A 27,052-nucleotide genomic window follows, 5' to 3' on the forward strand; every position below is an offset into this window, starting at 1 on the left:
ACTTTAAGACTTGTGGACTTCAACTCCCAGAATTGGCTGAGGAATTCTGGGAGTTGAAGTCCACAAGTCTTAAAGTTGCCAAGGTTGGACACCCCTGAGCTAAATGGAGAGTTGGACATCATGTGCCCATATCTCCTTAGCCATAGATTCAAAATGGGTACAAGAGCAATCTTTGGTTATGGTTAACCTGCTCATCATTTGTATTAAATAAATTTTTTTAAAAAAACCATTACAAAAGCATAAAATAAGGCAAAATCTGCGATGCTAAATTTGGGACGCCAATAATTGAGAACAATGATCTATGGCTTATGGGATTTAAAAAGAAGCCCACAAAAAGAAACTCATAAACTCTACTGCTTAGAAGAAAAGATAAGAGGAAACATGGCATTACATCTGAGGATGGAAACTTTCAGAATGCTATTTTATTTTTCATCTTAGACACGTGTACCTATGATCATCCAAGAGCTATGCAGGACTTCCTGCAGCACCAACTGATAGATCGATCTGAGCACCCAAAGGTACTCAACTCTACTGGTGTTTTTTCTGTTGTGGTTCGCCAGCAGCAGGTGTGGGACAACTGAGGTCTCAGAGAGAGAGGACTCAGATGAGGGGCCTGCGTGTGATGCAGGGATGGGGCCAGGACCATCGGGGAGTGGAGTGCTGCCTTCGGAAATTGTGGAGGCTGGCAGAAGTGATGAAGAGGACCCCGAGGAGCCTGTGCCCAGTGCGTGCGCATGCAGGGCTGCTCATAGGAAAGAGCAGCTGCAGCAGCATGGGCAACTCGGGAGTAAGGCTGCAAGGTAATGGCCCCTCAGATAAAAGCCAGCCTGAGAGACCGGAGTTCTTTGCAGGAAGCAAAGAAGTTCTTGCACTTCAAGCCTTGTTGACATTCGAAATATCTTGTTTTGTGTTTGAAGATTTTTTTGTTTGGAATATTTCTTGACAACTTAATCTAGTGCTTTTGGCCGCCTTGCACAACCTTGGCAAGGCTCCTTCTTGTCAGAGACAATTAGTTTTAATAGCCTTTTAACCATGAATTAACGGAATTCGCAGAGAAGCATTAAAAGGTTTTGCTTTTATCTCTGTTTGGTGTTTGTTTCCTTGGAACAAGGTTTGGGTCAGAACAGTTTCAAAACTGGGAGGAGGGAATTATAGCAAAGACGTTTCTCTGAAGGAAACGAGAAGGTGCAGTTGCCAGTGGGAAAGGCAACAGTAGTCAGAGCATGACTAGAATGACTAGCATTCCCAGACTGGGATATGGAATCTGAGTTAATTCTAGATCTATTGCCTCTGGTCACAAGGTATGTTCCATTGAGATGCTCTCTGCTACCTTCTAGCAAAGCTCCCACACTGAACAGAAGGAGACAGAGAAGAGAAAGACACAAAGAAATAGAGTTTGGCATAACTGGGTGTGTGTAATCTGCACATGAGTGCAAGAGCCTCCCCTACAGGCTAGGTCTAGTAGTGCATATCCGGGCTCACTGCCCTTTGGGGATAAAGGGCTCGCCCTCGTTAGGATCTGGCCGAGGCCCTGGATCACTCAGGCATCTCATAATCCGTTGGTTGCTGGGACTGTCGCCTGTCCCAGGAGTGAAGACGTCATCTGTGCCTGGAGAAGACGGCTCTTTGACCTTCATTATCAGCCCCTCCTCATCTTCGTCCTCCTCCGGGGAAGGCGGAAGGTGGTGCATCCCTTTCAGGGTCTCGTTCACCAAGTCAACCGACTCCGGCGACTGGGGGGATGCCGGGTCAATGGTGATGATGGGCACGTTCTCAGAATCCGGCTTCGGGTCATAAGCAAGAGGGTCTACAAAAGAAAGCAAAGATACGTGGGGTTGAAGGAAAGAGCCACTTTTCTCTGCTCCAATCATCATCTTCATTGAACGACCCCATAAATCCCTTGCGGGGTGAAGTCTGAGCAACTGAATGGAGCTAGCAGAGTGTTTTAATGGCTGGATGCCTTTCCTGTTGCCAGTACAGAGCTTTGTTCAGCAGATATATTCTCCTTGTGCCCAGAGAGAGAAATATCTGCCTCTACCTAGGATTGAACTCACAGCCTCCTGATTGTGAGGTGAGAGCTCCACCTCTAGGCCACTGCATCACTCCGCAATTTTCTCTGCTCCAATCTAGCAGGAAAATCATTTTCCTAACTTACAATGTCATACTAATCACTGTGAGGCACAAAGAACTAGAACAATAGCGTGAGCTGATCAGAAAGTTTCTTTATTGCTACTTGTTTATTTAGAAGAATCTCCCCAGTCTTTTAACTCCATGGGGATAATCACATATCAGGGATCTTTTTTTGTGGGGGGAAGCAGATATCCATCACTTCCTCCCATACAGGGACACCCAGCACATCAGTCTCATCAACTCCCCACTCCCTCCGCTTTAGCTGGAGATTCCACCAGACCTACCCACAGCTTCAAAATATTGCTGAGCTATAACTCCATGCCATTACCTATCCTGGAAGATGGAGATAAAAAAAATTCCCTATTCTTTACATTAAAATAAACCTGTGGGACATGAAAAATTGAGGTAGAGGTGTTGGGTCCAAAGTCTTAATCTTTCCACTTACCTGAACCAATGCGTGCCCTTGACATGGTTGGTGAATCTATTTTATGTGTTGGCACCGTCAGGTAGTTGTTCATCTGGAATCAGAAACACACAGGCACGTGTTTTTTTTTTAAAAAAAGTCCCGCTTTGGGGAGATTCAGCCCAGTTCAAATTTCTGGAGCACCTTTTATCTGCATTAACTTCAATTTAGAAGAGGCAAGATAGAGGGAGTCGTTTGAAAAGTGTGTGTGTGTGTGTGTGTGTGTGTGTGTGTGTGTGCATGCACATCTCAGTGTATGTATATATGTATTTATCTGTGCTATTGTGTTTCTCTGTGTACAAATGAGCTTATTATGAATGACGTGATTTGATCATCACTTTTGAAAAATTTAGCTCATCGACAAAGATGGGTCTTGAAGTAGCCTCAAGAGTTGCCAGTCACTGAAGACCCTTTCTAGAGGGTCTAGATAGAACCTCACAAGGTCCCTTCTCCCACCTTCCCCAGATTCCACCTTCCCGCCTCTCCACCTTCTGTTCCAGCTGCCGAGCCTTCTGTCTTCTCAGCAACATCTGGTTCCAGGCTTCTTCATAAGGATCTGCGACCAAGGTGTGTCGATTATATGACCGCAACTGAAATGGAAAGCAGAAGAGATTAGACTGAGAAGCAGATGCTCACCGCCTGTTTAAAAAGTATGTTTCCCCCCCTGAACACCATCGTTCTGCTAAACAACTAATTCCCACAACACTGTCAAACTATTTACTAAGACTGCATTACTATTCTTCTTCTCATCCTTCCTATTAACTATCTCCTTCTACTTATGACTATGACCTTGTTGCTTGTATCCTTACAATTTATATTGTTTCATTTCGTTTCCAGTATGAATTTGATTGCTTATTTTGTATTCTATAACTATCACTAAGTGGTGTATCTTATGATTCTTGATGAATGTATTTTTAGGTACACTGAGAGCTTATGCACCTACGACAAATTCCTTGTGCGTCCATTCATACTTACTAAATTAGTACTCAACAAAGAATTCTATATTCTACATGCAGCCTTACAAATGCTTGTAACACCCATCAAGAAGTCATTAACAATGATCTCTCTTCATGACTGAACTATGGTTCTGCTTGAGTGGAAGATTTAAAGCGGGAATGAAGAAAGCACAGGAAGAGAGAATTTACTGCAATTTTTTAAAAAAAAATTGCTGGAAAAAGGCCCTTGCACTTACTCTCTGCCTGGTTTTTTGCAAGTTGTTCCGCAGGATCTTTCGAATCTCCTCCTCTTTGTCCTTGGACAGAGCTGGCAAAATCCGTTCTATCGGCAAAGTTTTCGGATTGATATTCCTGCAAGATGAAAAGAAGTTGGTTCCTGTCTTGGGGAAGAGCCAGTGGGAAAGGCTCTCTAAGTAGGAGCTCCAGATTCTTTGGACAGAACCAAACGTGCACAAAGACACAACAATTAAGAACGAATCTTTTCCCGTTACAGATAGTTCTCACTACGCGTCCACTTTTGGGATTATTCAGTTACTAAGTGGAAAGCCGTGTGAGCACGACAGGCTTATGACCTCACTTCCCCTTCAGTTGTAAAGCAAAACATCATGTGACCACAACTTACCATTTTACCTCCCCCTTCTCTATTAATTCTGCTTGTTGCAAGCCGGTTGTGAACAAGGGGAATAGTTATCACACGCCCTCCGGATGCTGCAACGGTCGTAAATGGAGGATTGATCCCAAAGTTTTGTCTTATATCATTGTGACTTCAAAATGATAGGATAGGATAGGACAGGACAGAATAGAAAAAGTAGAATAGAATAAAAAAGAAAAGAAAATATAGAATAGAAAAGAAAAAAATATAGAATAGAAAATATAGAATGGAATGGAATGGAATGGAATGGGATGGGATGGGATGGGATGGGATGGAATGGAATGGAATGGAATGGAATGGAATGGAATGGAATAGAATAGAATAGAATAGAATAGAATAGAATAGAATAGAATAGAATAGAATAGGATGGGATGGGATGGGATGGGATGGGATGGGATGGGATGGAATGGAATGGAACAGAATAGAAAATGTAGAATAGAATAGAACATAAAAGAAAAGAAAATATAGAATAGAAAATATAGAATGGTATGGTATGGGATAGGATTAGAATAGAATAGAATAGAATAGAATAGAATAGAATAGAATAGAATAGAATAGAATAGAATAGAATAGAATAGAATAGAATAGAATACTGGCGTAAGGAGAAGGATGGGTTGAAAGGACCCAGGGCATTGCTTTGGCTGCTTGGAAGGGGTCTTTTCTCCCTAGGTGAGACCCTCATGTCACCAAATTCCAGGGGTGCATTTGTTGGGGAAAGAGGCCAAGTTGTACGGTCAGTGCAGCTTCATTAAGGGCCAGGTTCACCCTCAACTGTGAAAACTCCTTTAAACTGGTCCCTTTTTCCTCAACCCAGCCCAATGCAGTTACAATAGGATAGGATAGGATAGGATAGGATAGGATAGGATAGGATAGGATTGGAAGGAACCTGAACCTTGGAGGTCTTCTAGTCCAACCCCTTGCTTAGGCAGGAAACCCTACACACCACTTCAGACAAAGTGCTGTCTAATCTCTTCTTAAAAACTTCCAGTGTTGGAACATTTATAACTTCTGGAGATAAATTGTTCCACTGATTAATTGTTCTAACTGTCAGGAAATTTCTTCTCAACGGTTGCTAAATGAGACAGTCAGAAGTCAAGGGCGACCTTAATCAATCAGAGTCCTCCTGCCATGATTTCCCACTGCTACTTACTGCATCGAAACGGTGGAGACGGCTGAGGGGATCTTGCCCATCCCTCCACTTTCCACCAGCTCAATTGCTTGCTTCATCTCCATCTTATGATAGAAGGCAATCAACTGGGGCTCTTTGGATCTTTCCCCAGCAATCAGGCACTTCTTCACGTATTTCTTGTTGAAACGATTTAGCCTTTGGAGGAATCATACAACAGGGGCATGATTGGTGGGAGGAGGAGAATGGAAGATAGCAATAGCACTTAGACTTATATACCACTTCACAGTGCTTCACAGCCCTCTCTAAGCAGTTTTACAGAGTCACCATACTGCCCCCAGTAATCTGGATCCTCATTTTACCCACCTCGGAAGGATGGATGGCTGAGTCAGCCTTGAGCCTGGTGGGATTTGAACTGCCAAATTGCAGGGAAGCCGGCAGCCAGCAGAAGTAGCCTGCAGTACTGTACTCTAACCACTGTAAACGGTCCCAAAGCTTTGACTTATAAGATGTGATATACCAGGGGTCTCCAACCTTGGCAACTTTAAGACTTGTGGACTTCAACTCCCAGAATTCCTGACCTAACATGACTGGAGGGGGTACTCAGGAAGTTGAAGTCCACAAGTCTAAAAGCTGTCAAGTTTGAAGACCCCTGGTATACAGTGTAAGTCAAGTAATTCTTGACTTACGATCACAATTGAACAGCAATTTTCCACTGCTAAATGAGACAGTGGTTAAGTGAGTTTTGCCTCATTTTACAGCCCTTCTTGCTACAGATCTTAAGGGAATCACTGCCGTTGCTGTTAGTAACATGGTTGTTAAGTGAATCTTGCTTCCCCACTGACTTTGCTTGTCAGAAGGTCGCAAAAACTAACCCCACGATATTTGCCAAGTGTCCGAATTTTGATCACATGATGCTGCATGCGATGCTGCAATGGTCTAAAGTGGGGAAAAAATACCACTTTGTCAGCATCGTTCTAACTTCAAACTGTCACTAAATGGATGGTTGCAGATCAAGGACTACCTGTAGTCCAGGTTGCTGAATTTATTTTCTTGTGTTTACTTAGAAGCAAAATAATAATAATAATAATGATAGGCTAGATCAGAGGTCTCCAAACTTGGCAACTTTAAGACTTCTGGGAGTTGAAGTCCACAAGTCTACAAGTGGGGACCCCTGGGTTAGATGCTTCCCCCCTCTTTTTAAAAATCACACAATTGTTTTACACAAGCAATTAAAAATGATTCCTGTTGTTACCCGAAGTGATTCTTCCCTCCAAAAGTAGACATTTTGTTCAGTTGCTAAATCATGTCTATGTTGTAGTTAGCTGGCAGCAAGTGTGGATGGCTGAGGAGAGCGAGGACTCAGATGAGGGGCCAGGACCATCAGGAAGTGGGCTGCTGCCTTCAGAGATTGTGGGGGCTGGCAGCAGCGATGAGGAGGTTCCCGAGGAGCCTGTGCCAAATGCATGTGCGCACAGGGCTGCTCACAGGAAAGAGCAGCTGCAGCAGCACGGGCGACTCGGGAGTAAGGCTGCAAGGTAATGGCCCCTCCTTCAAGAAGATAAAAGCCAGCTGTGAATGGGACGTTCTTTGCAGGAAGCAAACACGTTTTGAAACTCGAGCCTCGTGGACATTGCAGTATCTTAGCTGGTATTTGAAGACTCTTGTGTTGTAAAATATTTCTAGGTAACCTTATCTGTTATTCTTGACAGCCTCGCACAGTTTTGGCAAGGCTCGTGCTTATCAAAGTTAATTAGTTTGCAGCAGCCTTTTAACTGGTGATTCATAAGAATCATTAAAAGGTTTCTGTTCCCTTTGGTTCGTGTTTGTTTTATTGGAAAAGAGTTTGGGTCAGAAAAGACTGATTCTTTGTGACTCCATGCGCCATAGCACACCAGGTCCGCCAAAGTAGACATTATTGTTATGAATTTTCAAAACAATTAACTAAGAACTGATTGAGAAAACAAACATGTACAAAGGCATCAAAATGAGTAAGTATTTCAACAATGGTTTTCTTTGTTTCTTCTGCTTTGGTAACACTTACTTGTCCTTCCAGTGGTGATGTCCATAGTGGCCGCATATATCCTCAATCCCCGTCAAGAGATGATCCAGAAACTATTTCAAAAGGAAGAAAGATTCATTTATTGAACACTGCCGTCTCTTGAGAAGAACGACACCTTCCAATCGCAAGTAGGAAAAAAAAGAGTGTGAATACCATGAATTCTGAGACAAAGTTAATTCTGGACCGCATAAAGCTGTGAACCCACATATTTGAGGGATGGGATATAATGGATAATGGACTAGAAAGAATTGTTTTGGCAAGGTTAAGGAAAGCACAAGGAATAAACAAGAGATACGGTGGATGTCAACTCTGAATCGAACCTGGCTGAAGCCATTTTGTGCTGCTTCATAGTTGCCATTCACTGCGGGGAAGGATGAGGGGGAAATAGTTAGACCATCTGGTAGGCAAAAAAAAAACCTCTCCCGTGAAAACCAAGGTCATCCCAACAGGTGGCAGTTGGAGGAGGAGAAGAAATGATTGAGGAAACCCACCAACTGCTTTGATTGTACAATGTGACACCTGGGGAGAGAAACGTTTGCTCTTTTAATTGCATGGTGACCACGGGAAACTTTTAGAGTTGGGGGTCTTTTCTTTTTTATTTATTCAACATTTCAACATTAAAAAAAAACAATTTCCACTTTTTACAACGATTCCATAATGGTGTTAACACTAATAGATAACGTCTAAAATAATATCAATTACTTCTCCATTGTTATTCACTTATATTCTTATTTCTATACTATATGACATCTGTATACATAGATACATTTTTAATTAATACTTTCTCATTTTTGATGTCAATTGATGCCTTTGCACCTTCTTTCTAACCACTCATACCAAATATTCCATATCTTATAGTACTCTTTCTCTTCTTTCTCTTTTAATATCATCGTTAGCTTGTCCATTTCAGCGCATTCGAAAGTTGGTTTTCACTGGCTGTGCTGATATGATGTGTCCAATAAACACGTTCTCTGGGGAACGTTCTTGCCTTGGAGTTCTGATTTCTTTGGGTGCCTTGCTTGGAACATTGACATTGGATGGGTGGAATCTATCAAATTACAGAACTATCCCTTTAGAGTTCCCAGCTATAAGAAAAGGATAGTCAAGAATCCCACACAGTAATCAAACAGGAGTTGAGTGCCAACTTGATGGCACCTAAATATGGGTAGTCCTCAACTTAAGACCACAGCTGAGCCCTATTGCTAAGCAAGGCAGTTGTAACATGATTTATGACCTTTCTTGCAACCATTGTTAAATCTGGTTTCCCCGTTGACTTTGCTTGTTAGAAGGTTCATCAACATCTGATGATGGATATGGCACAAGAAGTAGTAGTCAGAAGGTTGCAAAAGGGGATCACATGACCCCAGGACACTGCAACTGTCATAAATACAGGCCAGTTGCCAAGCATCCAAATTTTGATCATGTGACCATGGGGATGGTGCAATGGCTTTAAGTGTAAAAAAAAAAACCACGGTCGTAAGTCAGTTTTTTCAGTGCTGTTGTAACTTTGAATAGCAATAGCAACAAATATACTGCTTCACATGGCTTTGCAGCCCTCTCTAAGCAGTTAAACAGAATCAGCCTATTGCCCCTAACAATCTGGGTCCTCATTTTACCAACCTCGGAAGGATGGGAGGCTGAGCCAACCTTGAGACGATGAGATCTGAACTGCCAAACTGCTGGCAGCCAGCAGAAGTAGCCTGCAGTACTACCTTCTAACCACTGCACCCCCATGGTCATTAAACAAAAAATATTATAAGTTGAAGACTACCTGTAGTTAACCTTCTCTCTCCAATGAGAAGCCTATTTTTATCATATGACTAACCCTAAACCAGAACAGCCAGAATAAAAATACAAAGCCTCCTCCAGGACAGTTCATTTGCTGTGATTATATGTTGCTATCTCCCGGAGGTCCTTTAGTTGGGGAACTCACTAACTTTCCTCCGCTCTATCCAGTAAGACTACTATCTTAAGGGCACCAGGTTGGGGAAGGCTCAATTAAAAGCACAAGACATTTCATTTAAGTTGCACTGCCAAGGTTCTCCCATAGGTGGCAGCAGAGTCCTTGCTTTATTATTAAATCCTGCTTTGGACTGTTGTTCATTTTAGTATGATTCAAAGTTACAACCAGCTCGGGAAAAGTGGCTTACGACCAGTCCTTGAAGTCACAACCATCATGCAACCCCCATGTTCACATGATTGCAATTCAAGCACGTGGCAACCAGATCACATTTACATCAATTGCAGCATCTTGTCTTCAGTGATTTAGATCTGGGAAGCAGTCAATTGGGGAAGCTGGATCTGCTTAACCATCATGTGATTCACTTAAAGACTGTGGTGATTCACTTAATGACCATGGTAAAAATGATTGTAAAATTCCAATTGTGGTTGTAAGTTGAGGACTATTTGTAAAAAAAATAATAATCTTTGCAACGTTGAATATTGTGAAAGACGATGTCGAAAACATTGCCTTCCTAATTTAATATTTAAAATTACATTTTGCAGATGCAATTTACAGATTTTAATATTTAAAATTACATTTTGCATATGCAATTTACAGATTTTAATATTTAAAATTACATTTTGCATATGCAATTTACAGATTTTAATATTTAAAATTACATTTTGCAGATGCAATTTGCAGATTTTAATATTTAAAATTACATTTTGCAGATGTGAAGAATATCAACACAACTGGTTACAGTTGCACCGACACACCCACACGCCACAGAGACGCTTTGTGGCAGCTAGAAAAAACCCATCACCTGAGTGTGAATTTCCTCGTTAATGGACCTCTTGGTCTCCTGCTTCTTTTTCACCGCCAGAAGATCCACCAGAGGGCGGATGGTCATGCCCTGCAGATAGACAAGGCAGGTTAAATTCCACCAGCCATACCCAAAGTCAGTTCATTTTTCATTTTCCTTCCCAAATGCTCTTCCCAAACACTTTGCTAGCCCCACCTCTGTAACAGTGGCTGAGCTTGACAGACAGCTCCCCTCTTCTCTCATTCCGGGGGGGGGTCTCCAAACTAGGCAACTGTGGATTTCAACTCCCGGAATTCCCCAGCCAGTCATGTTTTTCTGGAAGTTGAATTTTAGTTCTTTCACAAGTCTTAAAATTGCAAAGTTTGGAGGCCCCCGTCCTATTCCAAGAATCACTGAGGATCAGTGGGTCATTCTTGGAACATACTAGAGATCTGGTGGAACATGATGTAAATCTTTGCAAGTCTTTGCTCAAATGAGGCTCCCTCCTTCTAGAACAGAGGTATCAAACTCTGTCCACAGGCAGATGAATAGAAATACAGGCCACGCCAGCTCCGTGAAGGAGAAAAACAAACATCACATGATGACAACGTGACGTGGCGAGTTTGACACCTGGGTTCTAGAAATCAGCCTGTTAAGTGAGGTGAATATGACCTCAAAATCATCCAATCATCCATTCACTTCCAGGTAATTTCTGACGTTTCATTATATTTAATCCATATTGCATTTTACAAGTACCTGTAAAGAGCTATACACATAAATATACAAAGCATGAATGCCAGAAAGTGTAATTAATGCAGTGAATCCCAGAAACATTCTTTACTGAGAGCACAGCTAGGTGGCTCTACCCAACTGACATTAGCTGATCTTGGATGAGACCCGTCTAACACTTGGAAAGGAACCCATCAGGAAATCCCAGGCCCATAAACTGAACAGTTCAAGCAATATCCCAGCAGAGGGCAATGGCAAGCCACTTCCCTACTATTGCTAGGAAAGTCACAAAGACACCTTCTTAGGAGTCTCAGGAGTCAAGGAAACTTGACTCCATATATTTATGACACTGTAGGAGGACAGAGTAGTCCTAAATCCAAAGGACCCTGGTGGTACATTTTCTAACACATTTTATTCAAAGGTCCTTAAAACCTGGTTCTGCCAATGGCCTGGGATCCATAGTGGAAGTGGTTCCTGGGTTAAGAGGAGATTCCATCTCTACCCCATTGTTTAATTGATTCCTTCCTTAATGATCTTTGTTAACTTTAATGTTAATATATCCATTTCATGCTTTACATTGTCGTTTTATTTTGCTGTAAGCCACCTTGCATGATGGCAAGAAGTAAGGCAAAGGTTTCCCTGCGGATTTTACTCCACTAGTTGTAGCCATCTTTGGGGGGGCGGGGTGTTCATCTCCAATTCTAGGCCATTGAGCCAGCACTGTCCAAAGAGCACTGACATCACGCCACAGTATCACACGGTGTAGAGCGTGTGACAAAAGTACTGTTACTTTCCCACTGAAGTAGCACCTATAAATCTACTCACATTTGCATGGTTTTGAACTGCTAGGTTGGCAGGAGCTGGAGCGAGTAACGGGAGCTCACCCTGTCATGGAGCGTTGAGTCTTGAACCTAAACTGTCAGCTTTCCAGCTGACAAGCTCAGTGTCTTAACTGGGATGAGCAGCCTATACATTTAATAAATAAAGGCACACACTTTTGTGAGCTCAAGCTCACTTTATCAACGTGTGTAAGTAGCTTGACTGATCTAGGATTTATATATGAGATGAGGATTGGTTAGGGTTAATTAATGGGACGCCAGAAATCTGTCTCCTGTATAATCTGCATAATCATCCTGTCTTCCATTCCATTTTCTGCCAATTTAAATCCTACATCAGCCCAGTCACTCGATGCATCTGATGGAAATGAGGACCAGCTCATGAAACCATGCCTTTCTGTAAAATGTGTCAGTCAGAAAAGGTGCTACCAGAGTCCCCTTGATTTTTAATAAATGAAGAGGGAAGGGAAAGGGAGAAAGCACATATTTTATTTCCTCGGGAGGGGCACTCAGAAATCCAGATGGGAGGTTTTGGACCAAATTGTGAAGGTTGCCAGGAGGGATGGGGAAGGGGAGGGGATACTCAGATCTACCTGCACAAAGACTGTGAAGAATATGACTGTGATGATCGCTGTAAGAAACATGTCTCGCATTGGGAAATGCTTATAATCCAGGAGGTAGCCGAGAGAGAAGGCGATGGCCCCCCGCAGGCCACCGTAGGCAATGATGAACTGATCCTTCGGGCTCAACTTCACAATGCGAAATTTGTTGATGAACCATGTCAACCCCAGCACACCTGAACACAGATTGAAAAGACGGAGAGGCAAAGGTTACCTAATGGCACTGTTGACACATACAGAGCTCTTGGTTTTCGTTTTTTCAGGGTTTCAAATCACACTGTTCACACAGGGCATTTACACTGATCGGGTAGAAGGTTAGTGGCCCCCACATGCACAGCATGCAAAACCTAACATTTGTTTGTTTGTTTGTTTGGTTGGTTGGTTGGTTAAATTTATTTGCCACCTATCTTGCCAAGGGCTACTCTCATACTGTCATGCCCCTGGTGGAGTCTGACTCTGAGGGAGAGGAGGAACAGCTGACAGGGAGTGGAAGTATGGCTCCAGAGGTTGTGGAGGAGCCTGGGGAAGGGCAGAGGTTGGCTGGGCAGTCAGAAGAGGACCAAGGCCCATCCCCTATCCATCCTAGGCCACACAAGGAGGAGAGGATCAGGGTAAAACATGATCTACTCAGGAGGAGAGGGACTTGATCCTCTTCATGGGCTGCAGCTGTGACAAAGTGATAAAACAGGCCTATTATTCATCCTGCAAAGCCTGCAGAGGCTTTTTTCAAGCCTCTGGGAGGCCGAAAATCAGCTGTGAGGCGCAGTGCAGTTAAGGGGGTGGGGGATGGCAGCGGCAACGGGGGCGGGAATTGTGTGCACATGCGGGGGAGGTGCATTGCCTTCTGGGTGCTGGCACACCAGCACGCAAGCGACAGTGCGCACACAATTTTTGGCACAGGAGCTCAAAAAGGTTAGCCATCACTGACATAGACTAATAGAGATGGAAGGAACCCTGAAGGTCTTCTAGCCTAACACTCTTCTGAAGTAGGAGACCCTATACCAGGGGTGTCAAAAAAAGGACCCACAATCACACTTTAGTGGGCTGGGTAGATGCTAACAAAGGAGAGGTGGTTCTTCAAGGAACCTTGGCCTCAAGCCACATAAGGCTTTAAAGAGCATAACCAGTAACTTTCAATGATCACCCCTGCCCTATTTCCCATTTGAGCAACATGTCCAGACCTAAAACCCTGGCGATCAAGCAGAAAAACAGGGTGCAAATGACGAAGGCCCAGTTCCAGTGGTGCTTCCCGGCCACAGTGGAGACACCAAGGAAGATGAAGATAAGGGTCTCGCTGACACTGCTCCACATCTTCAGGAAATATTTGATGGTTGTGTGGGACTTGTGGGAGATATTGGCCTCCACATAAGGGCGCATCACCACCCCTGCAGCAATCAGCCTGCAAGAAAAAGAGAAATGAGCTATGGGAAGACTGAAGAGGCCAGCAGCATCCCTGATCCTCCTGGGAAGATACTCCGTTCCACCAGATGATCACACTTGGAAGGAAAAGATGGAGAGAGGAATGCTTGTAGGAGCTATCTACATCACTCAAAAATGAGCCCTAATATAAAATCTTGTGTTAAGCATTCTTTGGTTGTCCTTGGCAATCAGGAACCGCCTACGTGTGAATATAAGTGGGAGACATCCTTCCTCTCTAACCCCTATGCAAGAGTAAAATATACTGCTAGAGGAAGTGACCTTCCCAAGGCTTCACACCCAGCCTAGACACCCATATGTTCCTTTAGCTTAGAGCTTAAAAAACAACTTTTAATCTTTTCAAACAATTTAATCTATTCTTCACTTGCTCCTTACCTAAGGATGTACTATTTCTGGGCTGTGTTTAAATTGTGTTTATTTATCTTATAGTCCTTTATCTATTTGCTCGTTATTTCTTCTTTCAAATGGCTAATAACAAAAATGAGAGAGACAGACAGACGGACAGACAGACAGACAGACAGACAGAGAGACAGACAGAGACAGGAACTCAGTAAGATCAGGACACAAAATAGGAGGCACGAAGAACAAAGAAGGCCAAGAATTTTTGTGGCATTTCTGTCCACCTATTGAGTCTTCCCCAGGAGAGTGGGATAGGCAGATGCTGTTGTTTAATTATATTAAAGCAGAGATGGGCTGCATCCGGTTCGCACTGGTTCCAGCGAACTGGTAGTTAAGATTCTACGCAGTTTGGCAAACTGGCAAATCCCAACACTGGCTGGCCCTGCCCCCACTTATTTTTTGGCCTGTTTTCCAGGCTATTTTCCAGGCTGTTTTTACACCATTTGGGGGGGGCGTTTTCAGCCATTTTTCAGGTGAGAATGCACAAATGCAAATCAAGTTCTTGGAGGAAAGAGAGGTTGTAATTCTAACAAATACATTTAATAAATACTTAAAATAAGTCATCTGCCTGTGATCTAAAGCAGGGTGCTCCAAAATTGGCAACTTTAAGACTTGCAGCTGGCTGGGGAATTCTGGGAATTGAAGTCCACAAGTCTCAAAGTTGCCAAGTTTGGAGACCCCTGCTCTAAAGGTTATGATCTAAAGTCAACTTCAACTCAACTAGGAACTTCATGGACATAGCAACAAAACAAAAATGGTTTGCAGGATGTTTTTTTTTTTTTTCAAGTTTGCAGTCTAGCTAGCCTACAGCTCTGGTGTGTCCTTGTGGTCTTCCATTGTGGTTTTGGGGGATTACTAGATGCTACCACGAATGTCCATGAACTCATTATAGTGCTACAGCAGGGACAGACAACCCAGTTCCCCTCAGATGAATGGACTACAACTCCTACAGTCCTTTCCAAACTCCTCTGCTAACTGGGGCTGATGAGAGGTCCAGTCCTAAATGTCTGAAGGGCACTGCTTGCCCCCATCCCAGTCTAATACTTACGCCATGATGCCTGACAGGTGGAAGACCTCTGCAGACAGATATGCCATGTAACTGTACAGAAAGACGAAAAGAGGTTCGATGACCCGGATGTGGGAGGTGAAGCGGGAGGTGAAGGCTCCGATGATGCCGTAGACAACCCCGACAAAGACGCCCCCCAGGGCCACCACAAAGAAGCTCAGGAAGCCCAGGACGATGTCCGTGAGGGTGACTTTTTCATAGTTGGCAAACTCTTCGAAAAGGTGGTAAAGAACCTGGGGAGACACAAAGGAGGGAGAGAAAAGCTGTCTCAGCCCACCGAGGCAGTGATCAGAGAAAGGTTGCCAATAGGAGTGCCAACATGAAAGGGAATTACTATCCCACAAAGGGAAGGGGGAAGAATGGTGTGGTGGCCTAGAGGTGGAGCTCTTGCCTCACAATCAGGAGGCTGTGAGTTCAATCCTAGGTAGAGGCAGAAATTTCTCTCTCTGGGCTCGTTGAGAATATATCTGTGAATATAACTCCACACTGGCGACAGGTAGGGCATCCGGCCAATAAACATTCAGTTCTGTTCAGTTGCCCAGACTCCACCCTGTAAGGCAGTGGTTCCCAACGGGTTTTTTGCCCCGCACCCCTAAAGAAATTTCACTCGAACCTTGCACCCCCTGAAGTTTAGACTTTAGGAACTACTCATCGCGTTAAATATATGGTAGGATTGAATCTTTTGAGCTATGTATGTGACGGCCACTAAATAACAATACTTAACTCTAAAATGAAAACAAAATTAATCCATTGCATAATCAATCAATAAATAAATAAAAATAAGAATAAATAAAAATTATCTGGACTTTTCTTGCACCCCCTGGAATATCGTCTCGCACCCCAGGTTGGGAACCCCTGCTATAAGAGATTATGGGGTTGTTAAAAGGAGTTGAAAGGGAAGGATCAAAGGGGAACATAGGTTTTGTTTTTTTTAATCTCCAGCATTTGTCCTGTTGAGTACAAGCTGGTTATAACTGGTCTCTGAGAATCAGCACAGCAAACCATGCACCAAGCTGGCCTCTTTGGCTAAAACACCCAAACCTTCAATGCTCAGAAGGACCAGTAAAATGGCAGGATCACCATCTCCATTTAGGACCAGTCTTTTCCGTCCAACTACCCAGGTACTCCTCAACTTATGACCACCCTTGAATCCAAAATTTCTGTTGCTAAGGGACTGAACTGAGTTTCGCCCCACTTTACCATCTTTGTTGCCAGAGTTGTTAAGTGAATCGTCACAGTTTTCACATTAGTAACATTGTTGTTAAATCAATCTGGCTTTCCTCTTGATTTTGCTTGTCAGAAGGTCACGAAAGGGTGATCACCAGCAATAGGATCCTACCTGTTCTGCTACTGGTTTGGGGATGGCGCGTGTGTGCGCGCGCACCTAATGCGTGAGCAGCTTTCCCCACATCAGCTGAGGGGATAAAGAAGAGAAAAGCGCAGGGGGGGTAGGGGGGCCAATCCTGCCCTGTTCCTTTCTTTCTCCTCTCAGCTGATCCTTGTCTTTTTTTCCTCCTCTCAACTGATTGTGGGAGGCTTTTTTTTTTACTACCGGTTCTGCTGAACCAGTCCAAACCGGTAGCATACCACCACTGGCCTGACCCCAGGTCATTACAACCGTCATGAATATGAACCAGTTGCCAAGCACCTGAGTTTTGATAGTGTGGATGCTGCAACGGTCATAAGGGTGGAAAACGGTCATAAGTCACTTTTTCATTGCCATTTGTATCACCGAACAAATTGTTGTAAGTTGAGGGCTATCCGGTACAGTTAAGGGAGCCAGCAAGGATCAGTTCTGCCCAATTTCTTTCTCTCTCTCGTATACTGGCTTCCACACTGTGATCTGAGCCGAGTTCTGTTGCATTTCAAATGGAGACATGGGTTTTAACTGAAGGTATACTTCAATTGTAAATCAAGGTCAACATCTTCATTTAACGGCTCTATATAATCCCTTGCGGGCTGCAGTCTTGGCAACTGAATAGAGCTGAGTGTTTACTGGACGGATGCCCTTCCTGTCAAAAATGCGGAGTTTCCACCCCCACCCACCCCCAGCAGATATATTCTCACTGTGTCCAGAGAAGAAATATCTGCCTCTACCTAGGATTGAACTCACAGCCTCCTGATTGTGAAGCGAGAGCTCCATCTGTAAGCCTTCACACCACTCCAATTGTAATAATTTCAGAGGGTGGTCAGTAAAATCGGTCTCAAATCTTAAGTTTAAGTGAAGTTTAGAGCCAAATGTCTCATAGAAGAAGAGCAGCTGATAAGGGTTTGGCATTTATTTCTCGTTTAATCAAGTGATGGTTTATTAACTGTCTAACTTACAGTCCTGAGATGTCTTCCCTGGTTGTCTTCTATTGAAATACAAACTCAGTTCAGCCTTAAGGCTTTTTTTTTTTTTTTAACTTAGATGCCACCATGTTGCCGGGTACTCATTACCAAGGGCTTCCATGCATATCAGTTGCTCTAACTGGGTGCTTTATTTTTGCTTCCCCCTGCCCCCTCTGCTTTTGATATAAAACAAAACTGGCTAAGAATAGAACACCGCACTAACATTTAAAATACTGTACAATTATTTTTAGCCTCCTGTTTGAACATAGCCATCTAAATGTATTTCCAAACATATTCAGCCACTGAGAGAAATCTCTGCTACTAAAGTTTGTACGGAATGTTATTTTATTTAGAGAGGCTGGTGCGGAGTATAGTCAAAAATTTGCTCCCTGGTGAATCCTTTCACTGAAATTTCAGGCACAATAGCTCCCCTGGTTTCTTCTTCCCATACTGATATACCTCCTCTTCCATTTTCAATGGCTTTCCAGTTCTCAAAGTTTTTACTTTTTTATACTTGTATATATGTATACTTACAAGTTACAGCAATAGCACTTACATACCTCTTTATAGTGCCTTACAGCCCTCTCCAAGCGGTTTACAGAATCAGCCTCTTGCCCCCAACAATCTGGGTCCTCATTTTACCCACTTCAGAAGGACGGAAGGGCTGAGTCAACCTTGAGCCTCTGGTGAGATTCGAACTGCCAAATTGCAGGCAGCTGGCAAGTGGAAGCACTCTGCAGTTCTGTATTATAACCACTGCACCACCATGGCTCAAGGAAGGAAGGAAGGAAGGAAGGAAGGAAGGAAGGAAGGAAGGAAGGAAGGAAGGAAGGAGGGAGGGAGGGAGGGAGGGAGGGAGGGGAAGGAAGGAAGGAAGGAAGGAAGGAAGGAAGGAAGGAAGGGGAGGAGGAAGGAAGGAAGATAAGGAAAGAAGATAAGGAAGGAATAGCTACAGTACTTAGACTTACATACTGCTTCACAGTGCTTTACAGCCCTCTCCAAGTGGTTTGCAGAGTCAGCCTCTTGCCCCCAACAATCTGGGTCCTCATTTTACCCACCTCGGAAGGATGGAAGGCTGAGCCAACCTTGAGCCGGTCAGGATCGAACTTCTGGCAATGGGCAGGATTAGCCTGCAATAGTGCATTCTAACCACTGTGCCATCACGGCTCTTACAGTTTATATTGCAAGTTTCACAACAATATAAAGTTTCACAACAATATATTTTTAAAATACTTTTTTTTTTAAAAAAAAGGATAATCATACACATTTCTTCAAGCTGCAGTACTTACTGATCTTCTATTCTGCATTAATGCACCCCCTGGTACCAATTTCCCATTAGGCAAACGGAATCGCTTAAAGTCCCTTTGCCTTCTCTCTTAGGAACCTAAGTTATTTACTGAGAGGACCATATATAGGGAGTCCTCAATTTACGACCCAACAATTTCTGTTGTTAAGTGAGACATTTGTTAAGTGAGTTTTGTCCGGTTTTACGACTTTTCTTGCCACAGTTGTTAAGTGAATTGCTGCAGTCGATAGGCTAGTAAACTGGTTGTTAAGTGAATCTGTTTTCTCCATTGACTTTGCTTGTCAGAAGGTCGCAAAAGGGGATCGCATGACACTTCAACCATCATAAATATGAGGTGGCTGCCACGCGTCTCAATTTTGATCATACGAGATGAAACGATTAGGTGAAAGCCACCGGATCCACACGTAAATGGTTCAAGTTGACCAGTTTATGACGTTCTACCTGTGGTACAAGAATCTCCCCAGGCTGACTGCCTTCCCTTGGGAACAAACAAATAAGGTTTCACGGAACTTGAGAGAGAGGGACAATCCTACAAGGCTAACTCCCAGCTTGATCCCTCCTCCTGCCTGGATGGGAATTTCCCAACATAATCCGTGATTGTGGTTTACCCCCAGCAGAGGTGGGTATTCAGCAGGTTCAGACCAATTCTGGAGAACCAGTGGTGGAAATTTTGAGTAGTTCGGAGAACCAGCAAATACCGCCTCTGACTGGCCCCGCCCCCATCTCTTCTCCGCCTCCCAAGTCCCAGCTGATCGGCTGGGTCTTCTCTGGTTGCCCTGCACAGGAGAACGGAGCTGGAAAGCAGGTTACTGGGGTGAGGAGGGAATGGGGACTTTGCAGTAACCTTCCCCCAGGAGTGGGGAGGGAATGGAGATTTTACAGTATCCTTCCCTGCCATGCCCATTAAGCCACACCCATCAAGACACGCCCACAGAATCGGTAGTAAAAAAAATTGAATCTCACCACTGCCCGTCCCATCTATTCTCTGCCTCCCATTGAGTCCCAGCTGATCGGCTGGGTCTTCTCTGGTTGCCCTGAACAGGAGAACGGAGCTAGAAAGCAGGTTAGTAGGGTGGGGAGGAAAGGGGGATTTTGCAGTAACCTTCCTGCAGGAGTGGGAAGAGAATGGAGATTGTACAGTATCCTTCCCCTGCCACACCCACCAAGCCACGCCCACCAAGCCACACCCACGGAACCGGTAGTAAAGTTTTTTGAATCCCACCACTGACCCCCACCCCTCCGCAAGGGAGTTTTCCCTGGCCAAGATGTATGAAAGCGAATAAAAGGATCCCCTCCCTTCCTTTCCTCCAATTACTAATTCTCTAGTAAACACAACCAAAAGTGCTAAAACAAAAAGACTCATTAGCCACTTATTTCCTATGCAATACTCTCTGCATCTTGGAAGAAGGAAATGTCCAATCATTTCTGCATTGCTATATAGATCTGTGCTTGATAGACATTTTTATTTTTTTAACCAACATTGTTTGCCGTTAAGAACTAGATGACGGAATGAAGACCTAATATAACCTGGCTTTCACCAACCTTTACCTTTAATGTGTGCTGGGATGGTGGGGGATTTCAGGAGTTGCAGACCTAAACACAAAGACCTGCAAATAGAAGTAGAACGTCTATGGCAAAAGAAAGCAAAGATGATATCAATAAATACCACCTCCAAAATGTCTGGAGCACCATTTGAACCCCATTGGCATTGGCAAAAATCACCATCGGTCAATTGCAAAAGGCAGCTTTACTTGGAACAGCTTTTAAGACCATCAAAGAACAACATCTGCCTATCCTATGTCCTTGGGAAGAGCTCGATGGCTGGATTAAAAATGCCAAATCCAGTCTAAATATCTGCAGCCAATTATAAAGATAATCTGAATAGCACCGATGATGATATCTTGCTTGGGTAATGAAATGTTTTATTTATTTGTTTATTTTGATTTGTCAATCGCTTACAAGATAATAGTTATAAGTATATACATAGTTATGAATATATGAAATGGGTACATCTAAGAAAAAATAAAAGAAACAATAGGACAGGGACGGTAGGCACGTTGGTGCGCTTATGCAGACCTCTTAAGAAAGGGTTGAGGTCAATAGTTGACAGTCCAAGGTTAAAGTTTTTGGGGAAAACTTTTTTTTTGGTGGGGGGAAACTGCAAAAAAAACAAGCAAGCTCAGAGAGCACCAAGCACTCCTCAATCTGAATAGAGAATATTGCAGGATCTGGAGAAAGCAGGCTAAACTGGTGAAAATGACAACAAGAGCAAAAGAAAGCAAAGATAGTACCAAAAATAGGTACCTTGCATGCAATTCCAACACTTCTGAAGCACCATTGGCATTAACAAAATCACTTGCAAAAGGCAGCTTTCCCCGGAAGAGTTTACAGCTTGCAACAGTACCTTTAACACCATCAAACAACTCCTACCTATCCCAGATCTTTGGGAAATATTTGAGAGGTGGATAAAAATGCCAAATCCAGTCTAAACATCTGGCTGACTGTGCAACGGACAACAATAAATTATATTGATACCCTGCCCAATTTCCAACAACTCTAGACTTCCTTTTGAAAAAGACTAATGAAAGCCTTCCTTGTCTTAGCCAATTATAACCTGAAACTGGTCCAGCTATCAGGAGCCTGGGTCTTTTTCTTTGAGACTTTGATGTGGTCAGGACACTGCATCCTCTCCCTCTCACGCTGCGGGTGTGTGTGTGTGGAGAATGGACATCAAAAATGAAAGCAAGATTGTGCAAGATCCAATATGTGTTGGCTCATGTCTGCGGCATCCACTTTCCTGCTGGGGGAGCATAAATTCAGGGCAGGCCAAGAGACAGAACAGCATTGGAGAAGAAAGGAACAGCATTGGGTGTTTCTGCAATTGTTTTTAAGCGTCATGGTGCTTTATGGCAGAAGATGATATAAGGTTAATAGCTTCACTGCATCTTAATCACTTAGTGAGATAATCCAAGGCATCTTCTGGAATCTAGATAGATGACAATTTCCCCAATGATGGATTCCAACACCCAGAATTCCTAGCAAGATCATGCTGGTTAGGAAATTACGGAAGCTGAAGTCCACACAAGGCTAGACAAGATTGAGTTTTAACAGAAAGATTAACAGAGTTGGAAGGGACCTTGTAGGTCATCTAGTCCAACCTCCTGCCCAAGCAGGAGACCTTCCACCATTTCTGACAAATGGCAGTCCAATCCCTTCTTGAAAGCCTCCAGTGCTGAAGCTCCCACAACTTCCGAAGGCAACTACTGTTCCATGGGTTGATTGTTCTCATTGTCAGAAAGCTCCTCCTTATTATAAATCCTTGGGGATCAGTACTGACCCCCAAAACAACACCCGAAATAAGTTCAACGTTTTGGTGCTCCCCTCTGCTTGGTCATTGTTTTCATTCTTTTTATTGTGTTGGACTGCAGAATACTGTTATCACATCTGGTTTTGCAAACTGCTATAAGGACTCAGAGTGGCCAAGAGGCATGTTCAAAAACACAGGTAGCCTTTGACTTATGACCCATATTGAGCCCAAAATGTCTGCTGCTAAGCAAGACACTTGTTGAGTGAGTTTTTGCCCCATTTTAGAACCTTTCCTGCCACGGTTGTTAAACGAATCACTGCAGCTGTGAAGTTAATAACACCGCTCTTAAGTGAATCTGACCTCCCTGTGGACTTTGCTTGTTAGATCACAAAAGTCGATCACCTGACCCAAGGGCACTGCAACCAACATAAATATGAGCCAAGCATCCAAATTTGGATCACTTGACCATGGGGAATGGGATACTGCAATGGTCGTAAAAATGGTCATGCCACTTTTTTCAAGGCTGTAAGCTGAGGACTACCTGTAAATGAAATTCATGCATTTTGCACCAGCCAAATACGGTCCTCATTTTTCCAGAGAATATGTCAACCAGATCTCAAAGTCACCAGATTTAATGGGAAGAAAATGCTTGACCAATCAGGTAGGTCCATCAAGGTTTTCCTTTAGTCCTCGTTCTCTGACATCAAAAGGTAGCAGCTCAGAAATAGAAATGCTGCCCTCGGGCAGAGCACTGGCCAAGTCCAACTTTTCAAGCGTCAGGAGACTTTACTCACTACAGAGGTTAGTTCGAACTGAACAGAAGAAAACTGGACAAAAGAGGAGAGACGTATATCATTTTGGCATCTCTCTGAATTTACAGAGACCTTCTTGGACCATGTAGCAATCATGACTTTGCACAAATTAGTTGCTCCTTCATGCCCTTTCGTTGTCCCAGCTATAAATAAAATAACATGGTTAAAGCCAGTTTTTCCACTCCATCCTTTCTGCTCTTTCAAATACCTCCTGATGAGGAAGGAAGGAGAGACTGTCAAGCCCCTGGTGGAGACTGATTCTGAGGGAGAGGAGGAATGGCTGACAGTGATTGGAAGTGTGGCTCCAGAGGTTGTGGAGGAGGCTGGGGAAGGGCAGAGGTTGGCTGGGCAGTCAGAGGAGGACCCAGGCCCATCCCCTATCCATCCTAGGGCACGCAGGGAGGAGAGGATAAAGGAGAGACGTGGTCTACTTGGGAGGAGAGGGCCTTGATCCTCTTCATGGGCTGCAGCTGTGACAACTGAATAAGAGTTTGGACCTGCTGGAAACAAAGCGTGGAAATATCTCTATAGTTTCTCTCTGAGTTTGGCGTCCTTCCCAGTGTGTGTTATCTGTGGACGTCCTCCATCACTTATCTTGCCTGTTGCTTTTTTCCTTCTTCGTGTAACTGTTTGTGTGGGAGTTTTTTGTCTTCCGTCAAGGATATTCGCAGCTTGGAAGCAAAGTGAAAGAATAAAAGGGGCTTCATCTGTTTTCTGTGACAGTGTTTGTTTTGTATCCCACTGTCAGCTGCTGCTCCGTTCTAAATCCAGGAAAGAAATACTTAGATTCTTGTAATTAGATAAAAGATGTCTTTTACTGGAAGTTACTGGTAACAACAAGAAAATTCTGAATCTGGGTAATTAGGCACGCACATCACATATATCAAGGGAGTGAAATTTTCCCCTCCCCAACAGTTCAAACGATTCTTCCAATTAAAAGTTGTGAACTACATCATGCGGACATCTCCAGGTGGTGATGATTAGTTGACCTTGTCTTACTCAGATAAAGGGTTGCAGTTGCGCAGAGAAGAGAAAGCTAAGCAGGAATGAGAAACCCCAGGTTATACAATATCAGTTATTAACTCTTTCAACACTTTCCACCACCACCCCCGTTACTCATGGCAGCCAGAAAGAAGCAAAGGAAAGGAGGAAGATCTCGAAGGCTGACACCCACCCTGGATCATCACAGAGACCTTCCTTGTGTTAGGAACCGAAAGCAGAGCAGATCTCTTACATTAAGCCATAGCAGATTCCCCAGAAAATGCAACTTAGAATATAAATGGGTGTGCAAGAAAATCCCTTCCCAGATTTTTCTTTTTCTATGCATGTTACTATAGGTAACATTCCTACAAGTTATGATCATTTGCAGTAATACTCTGCATGAGATAGAGTGGGCAGAAGACGAAGTCTACTTCAAGGGTTGCTGTGTAAGCTGTATGTGGTAGACCAGACAGGAAACGTGATCAGATGAGCTAATTCTACTGTCAGGGCTCGCACTAATGAAATCAAAACTCTGAGGCCTGGAGTTTCCTCAAAGTTAAATTTAATAAGGAATGCCATATGGGCACAGCTGGTGAAAACCTGACTCTGAAGGACCTGAGGTTTTCTCCACCCAAATCAAAACCCAAAGTTCATGCCCCCCAGGTCACACATCCATCTCATGGCCCAATCAGGTCACAGTCCTCCTCCGGCTGTCTCAGGCCCACGCCTTCCAAGCACCTGCTGGGGATATCCTTGGCTCCCATGGGCAAGAATGTTATTTCGACCTCCCCCTTCATTTTCCCACAGCTGCAACCGGCCTTGCTGTGGCAGCCCTGAAGATTTTCCAAAATGGTTTCCGGGCTGACATCTACTTTATTGTAAGGTTACATTAGCAGAATCTTGCAAGTCTCAAAGTGCTTTTCTTCCCTCCTGGTTCCCTTTACAGCCTCCAACCTAAGAAGGGTCTTTTCTGAGCCTCTCCCGCACCTATTGTGGGCTAAACTGCCTTTTATCTGTTTCCTTGGTGGCCCTGTCTCAAAGCCATTTGCATATATTACACCCTGCCTGCAAACCATCTGTCAGTCCTGCCCCAACTTAGTCCCTTAAGCAAGAACAACTCTCAATTCCATTCAGTTGTCCTGACATCAGTCTCAAAGTGTGATGACCCGGGGCATGGCACAAAGGCAACACAGCCAGATAATCAATAAGAGTCCCTTTATTAGCTCCAACTTTGCCCCCAATGTCCAGGTTACCTTCTGGCTGGAGAAAAACTCTCCCAGGAACAGCCTTTGACTACAACAAATCAAGTCCAAAACATGGTCAACACAAACTGTAATTATAAGTCCACTCAAGCCAAAATGAGGTAGTTAGTTTGGCAGGGCAGGAGCAAGAATTCCAGACATGCAGGCATGACAAAACTCACAAGGTTGGGGAGATGTCGGATAAGCAAAGACAACACAGGACAAAGTCATGTTCACTCCCAGCAGCTGCCGCAGTCAGCATTCAGTTCTTTTAAGCTTTCATTCCCAGGTGTGGCTAATGAAGGTAATCAGGGCCCTTTCCTGCCCCGGAAGCCATGCAATCCACATTGTTCTATTCTCCGTTCCTTCCTGTGTGCCCTAGGATGAAGAGGAGGTGGGCCTGGGTGTTCCTCTGAACTCCCTCTCCCTTGTTCTATCTCTCCCTTGTTCTATCTCTTCCCTGCTCTGCCCAGCCAGACTTTGCCCTTCCATAGCCTCCTCTACGGCCAAGGGAGCCACACTCCCACTCTCTGTCAGCTGTTCATCTTCCTCCTTGGACTTTGACTCCGACAGGGGCATTGTGGTTTACAGTACAGCAAAGCCAGAACTGAAGTTCACATGCCAAACTTTCCCGGTTAACTTTTTCCCCTTTGTCCCTTCCCATTGTTGATCCCTCATTGTCCAATCCCCCTCAAATAAAATGTTTTGGGAATGGTCTCTTCAACTGTTGAGTAGGTGGTGAGGAGGTGCATGCCTTTCCTAGCTGTCTGACCTTGAAGTTGTATCTCTAGAAGGTACGATGAGTCATTAGCTTCCTCCCCCCTTCCAGCTCCCCCCCCCATAGTTCACGGCACACTGGCAGCTAGTGAATGCAAAGCGCAGGCATGAGATGGCAGTTCTGATGCCATCTTTGCAGAATAATGTTTGAGCAGAACTCTAAGACAGTTTTCTACCCAGGAGGGATGACAAAATGTCACTTCCTCTGCAGGAGATGACTCTTTCTTCAGTATAAATGCTTGGGTAATATTTCCTGCCAATGAGGAAACAGCCTAGTTTAAATCTCAGGACTGTAATATTCTGTAAGAGTGTTCTTGAGAATCAGAAAAAGTCATAGACTAGGCCAGTGGTGGCTAACCTTTTTGAGCTCCTGTGCCAAAAATTGTGAGCATGCTTGCATTTGTGTGCTCGCATGCCAGCACCCAGAAGGCAATGCACACACACACACCCTATGCACGTACATGCAATCCCCACCCACCCACCCACCCACCCCACCGCCCTTACCTGCACTGCACCTCACAGCTGATTTTTGGCTGGTTTGAGGCCTTTTTCAGCCTCCCAGAGGCTTGAGGAAGCCTTTTGCAGGCTTCTGCAGGCTTTGCAGGCCGAAAACTAGCCCCGTTTCATCACTTCCGGTATTGTCGGAAAAACAGGAAGTGATGAAACGGGGCTAGTTTTCAGCCTGCAAAGCCTGCAGAAGCCTTCTTTAAGCCTCTGGGAGGCCGAAAAGGCCTCAAACCGGCCAAAAATCAGCTGTGAAGCACAAGCGTGTGCAGTGAGGTAAGTGTGCCTGCAGCTCGCGTGCCGGCACAAATGGCTCTGCATGCCACCTGTGGCACATGTACCATAGGTTCGCCATCACGGGACTAGGCAATGTCATGTTTGTTGCTGTTGTTCAGTCACTCTGTCTGACTCTTCGCTACCTGAGGACCATAGATACTAGGCTCTCAGGTCCTCCACAGTCTCCCAGAATTTGCCCATCTTCATGCTCATGGCATCGATGACACTATCTATCCATCTCATCCTCTGCCATCCCCTTCTCCTTTCGCCTTTCCCAACATCAGAGTCTTCTCATCT

General features: G+C 44.1%; 1 protein-coding gene across 1 annotated transcript in view; it reads right to left on the bottom strand.

The window, feature by feature from the left end:
* Nucleotides 1–398: 398 nt before the first annotated feature.
* SLC9A1 (solute carrier family 9 member A1) overlaps nt 399–27,052 on the bottom strand; it is an 81,262-nt gene continuing 54,608 nt past the window's right edge. The window contains exons 3-12 of the mRNA XM_026702526.2: nt 15,203–15,453; nt 13,500–13,717; nt 12,292–12,494; nt 10,155–10,244; nt 7,372–7,442; nt 5,352–5,525; nt 3,786–3,900; nt 3,082–3,183; nt 2,576–2,648; nt 399–1,807 (exon numbers count right to left, since the gene is read on the bottom strand). Coding sequence (XP_026558311.1) covers nt 1,479–1,807; nt 2,576–2,648; nt 3,082–3,183; nt 3,786–3,900; nt 5,352–5,525; nt 7,372–7,442; nt 10,155–10,244; nt 12,292–12,494; nt 13,500–13,717; nt 15,203–15,453 — 1,626 coding nt within the window. The 3' untranslated portion in view covers nt 399–1,478. The remainder of the gene's footprint in view (nt 1,808–2,575; nt 2,649–3,081; nt 3,184–3,785; nt 3,901–5,351; nt 5,526–7,371; nt 7,443–10,154; nt 10,245–12,291; nt 12,495–13,499; nt 13,718–15,202; nt 15,454–27,052) is intronic.

Source organism: Pseudonaja textilis, chromosome 10, assembly GCF_049901715.1.
Source record: "Pseudonaja textilis isolate UNSWEBS1 chromosome 10, rPseTex1.2, whole genome shotgun sequence".
In the NCBI taxonomy this organism is placed as follows: domain Eukaryota; kingdom Metazoa; phylum Chordata; class Lepidosauria; order Squamata; family Elapidae; genus Pseudonaja; species Pseudonaja textilis.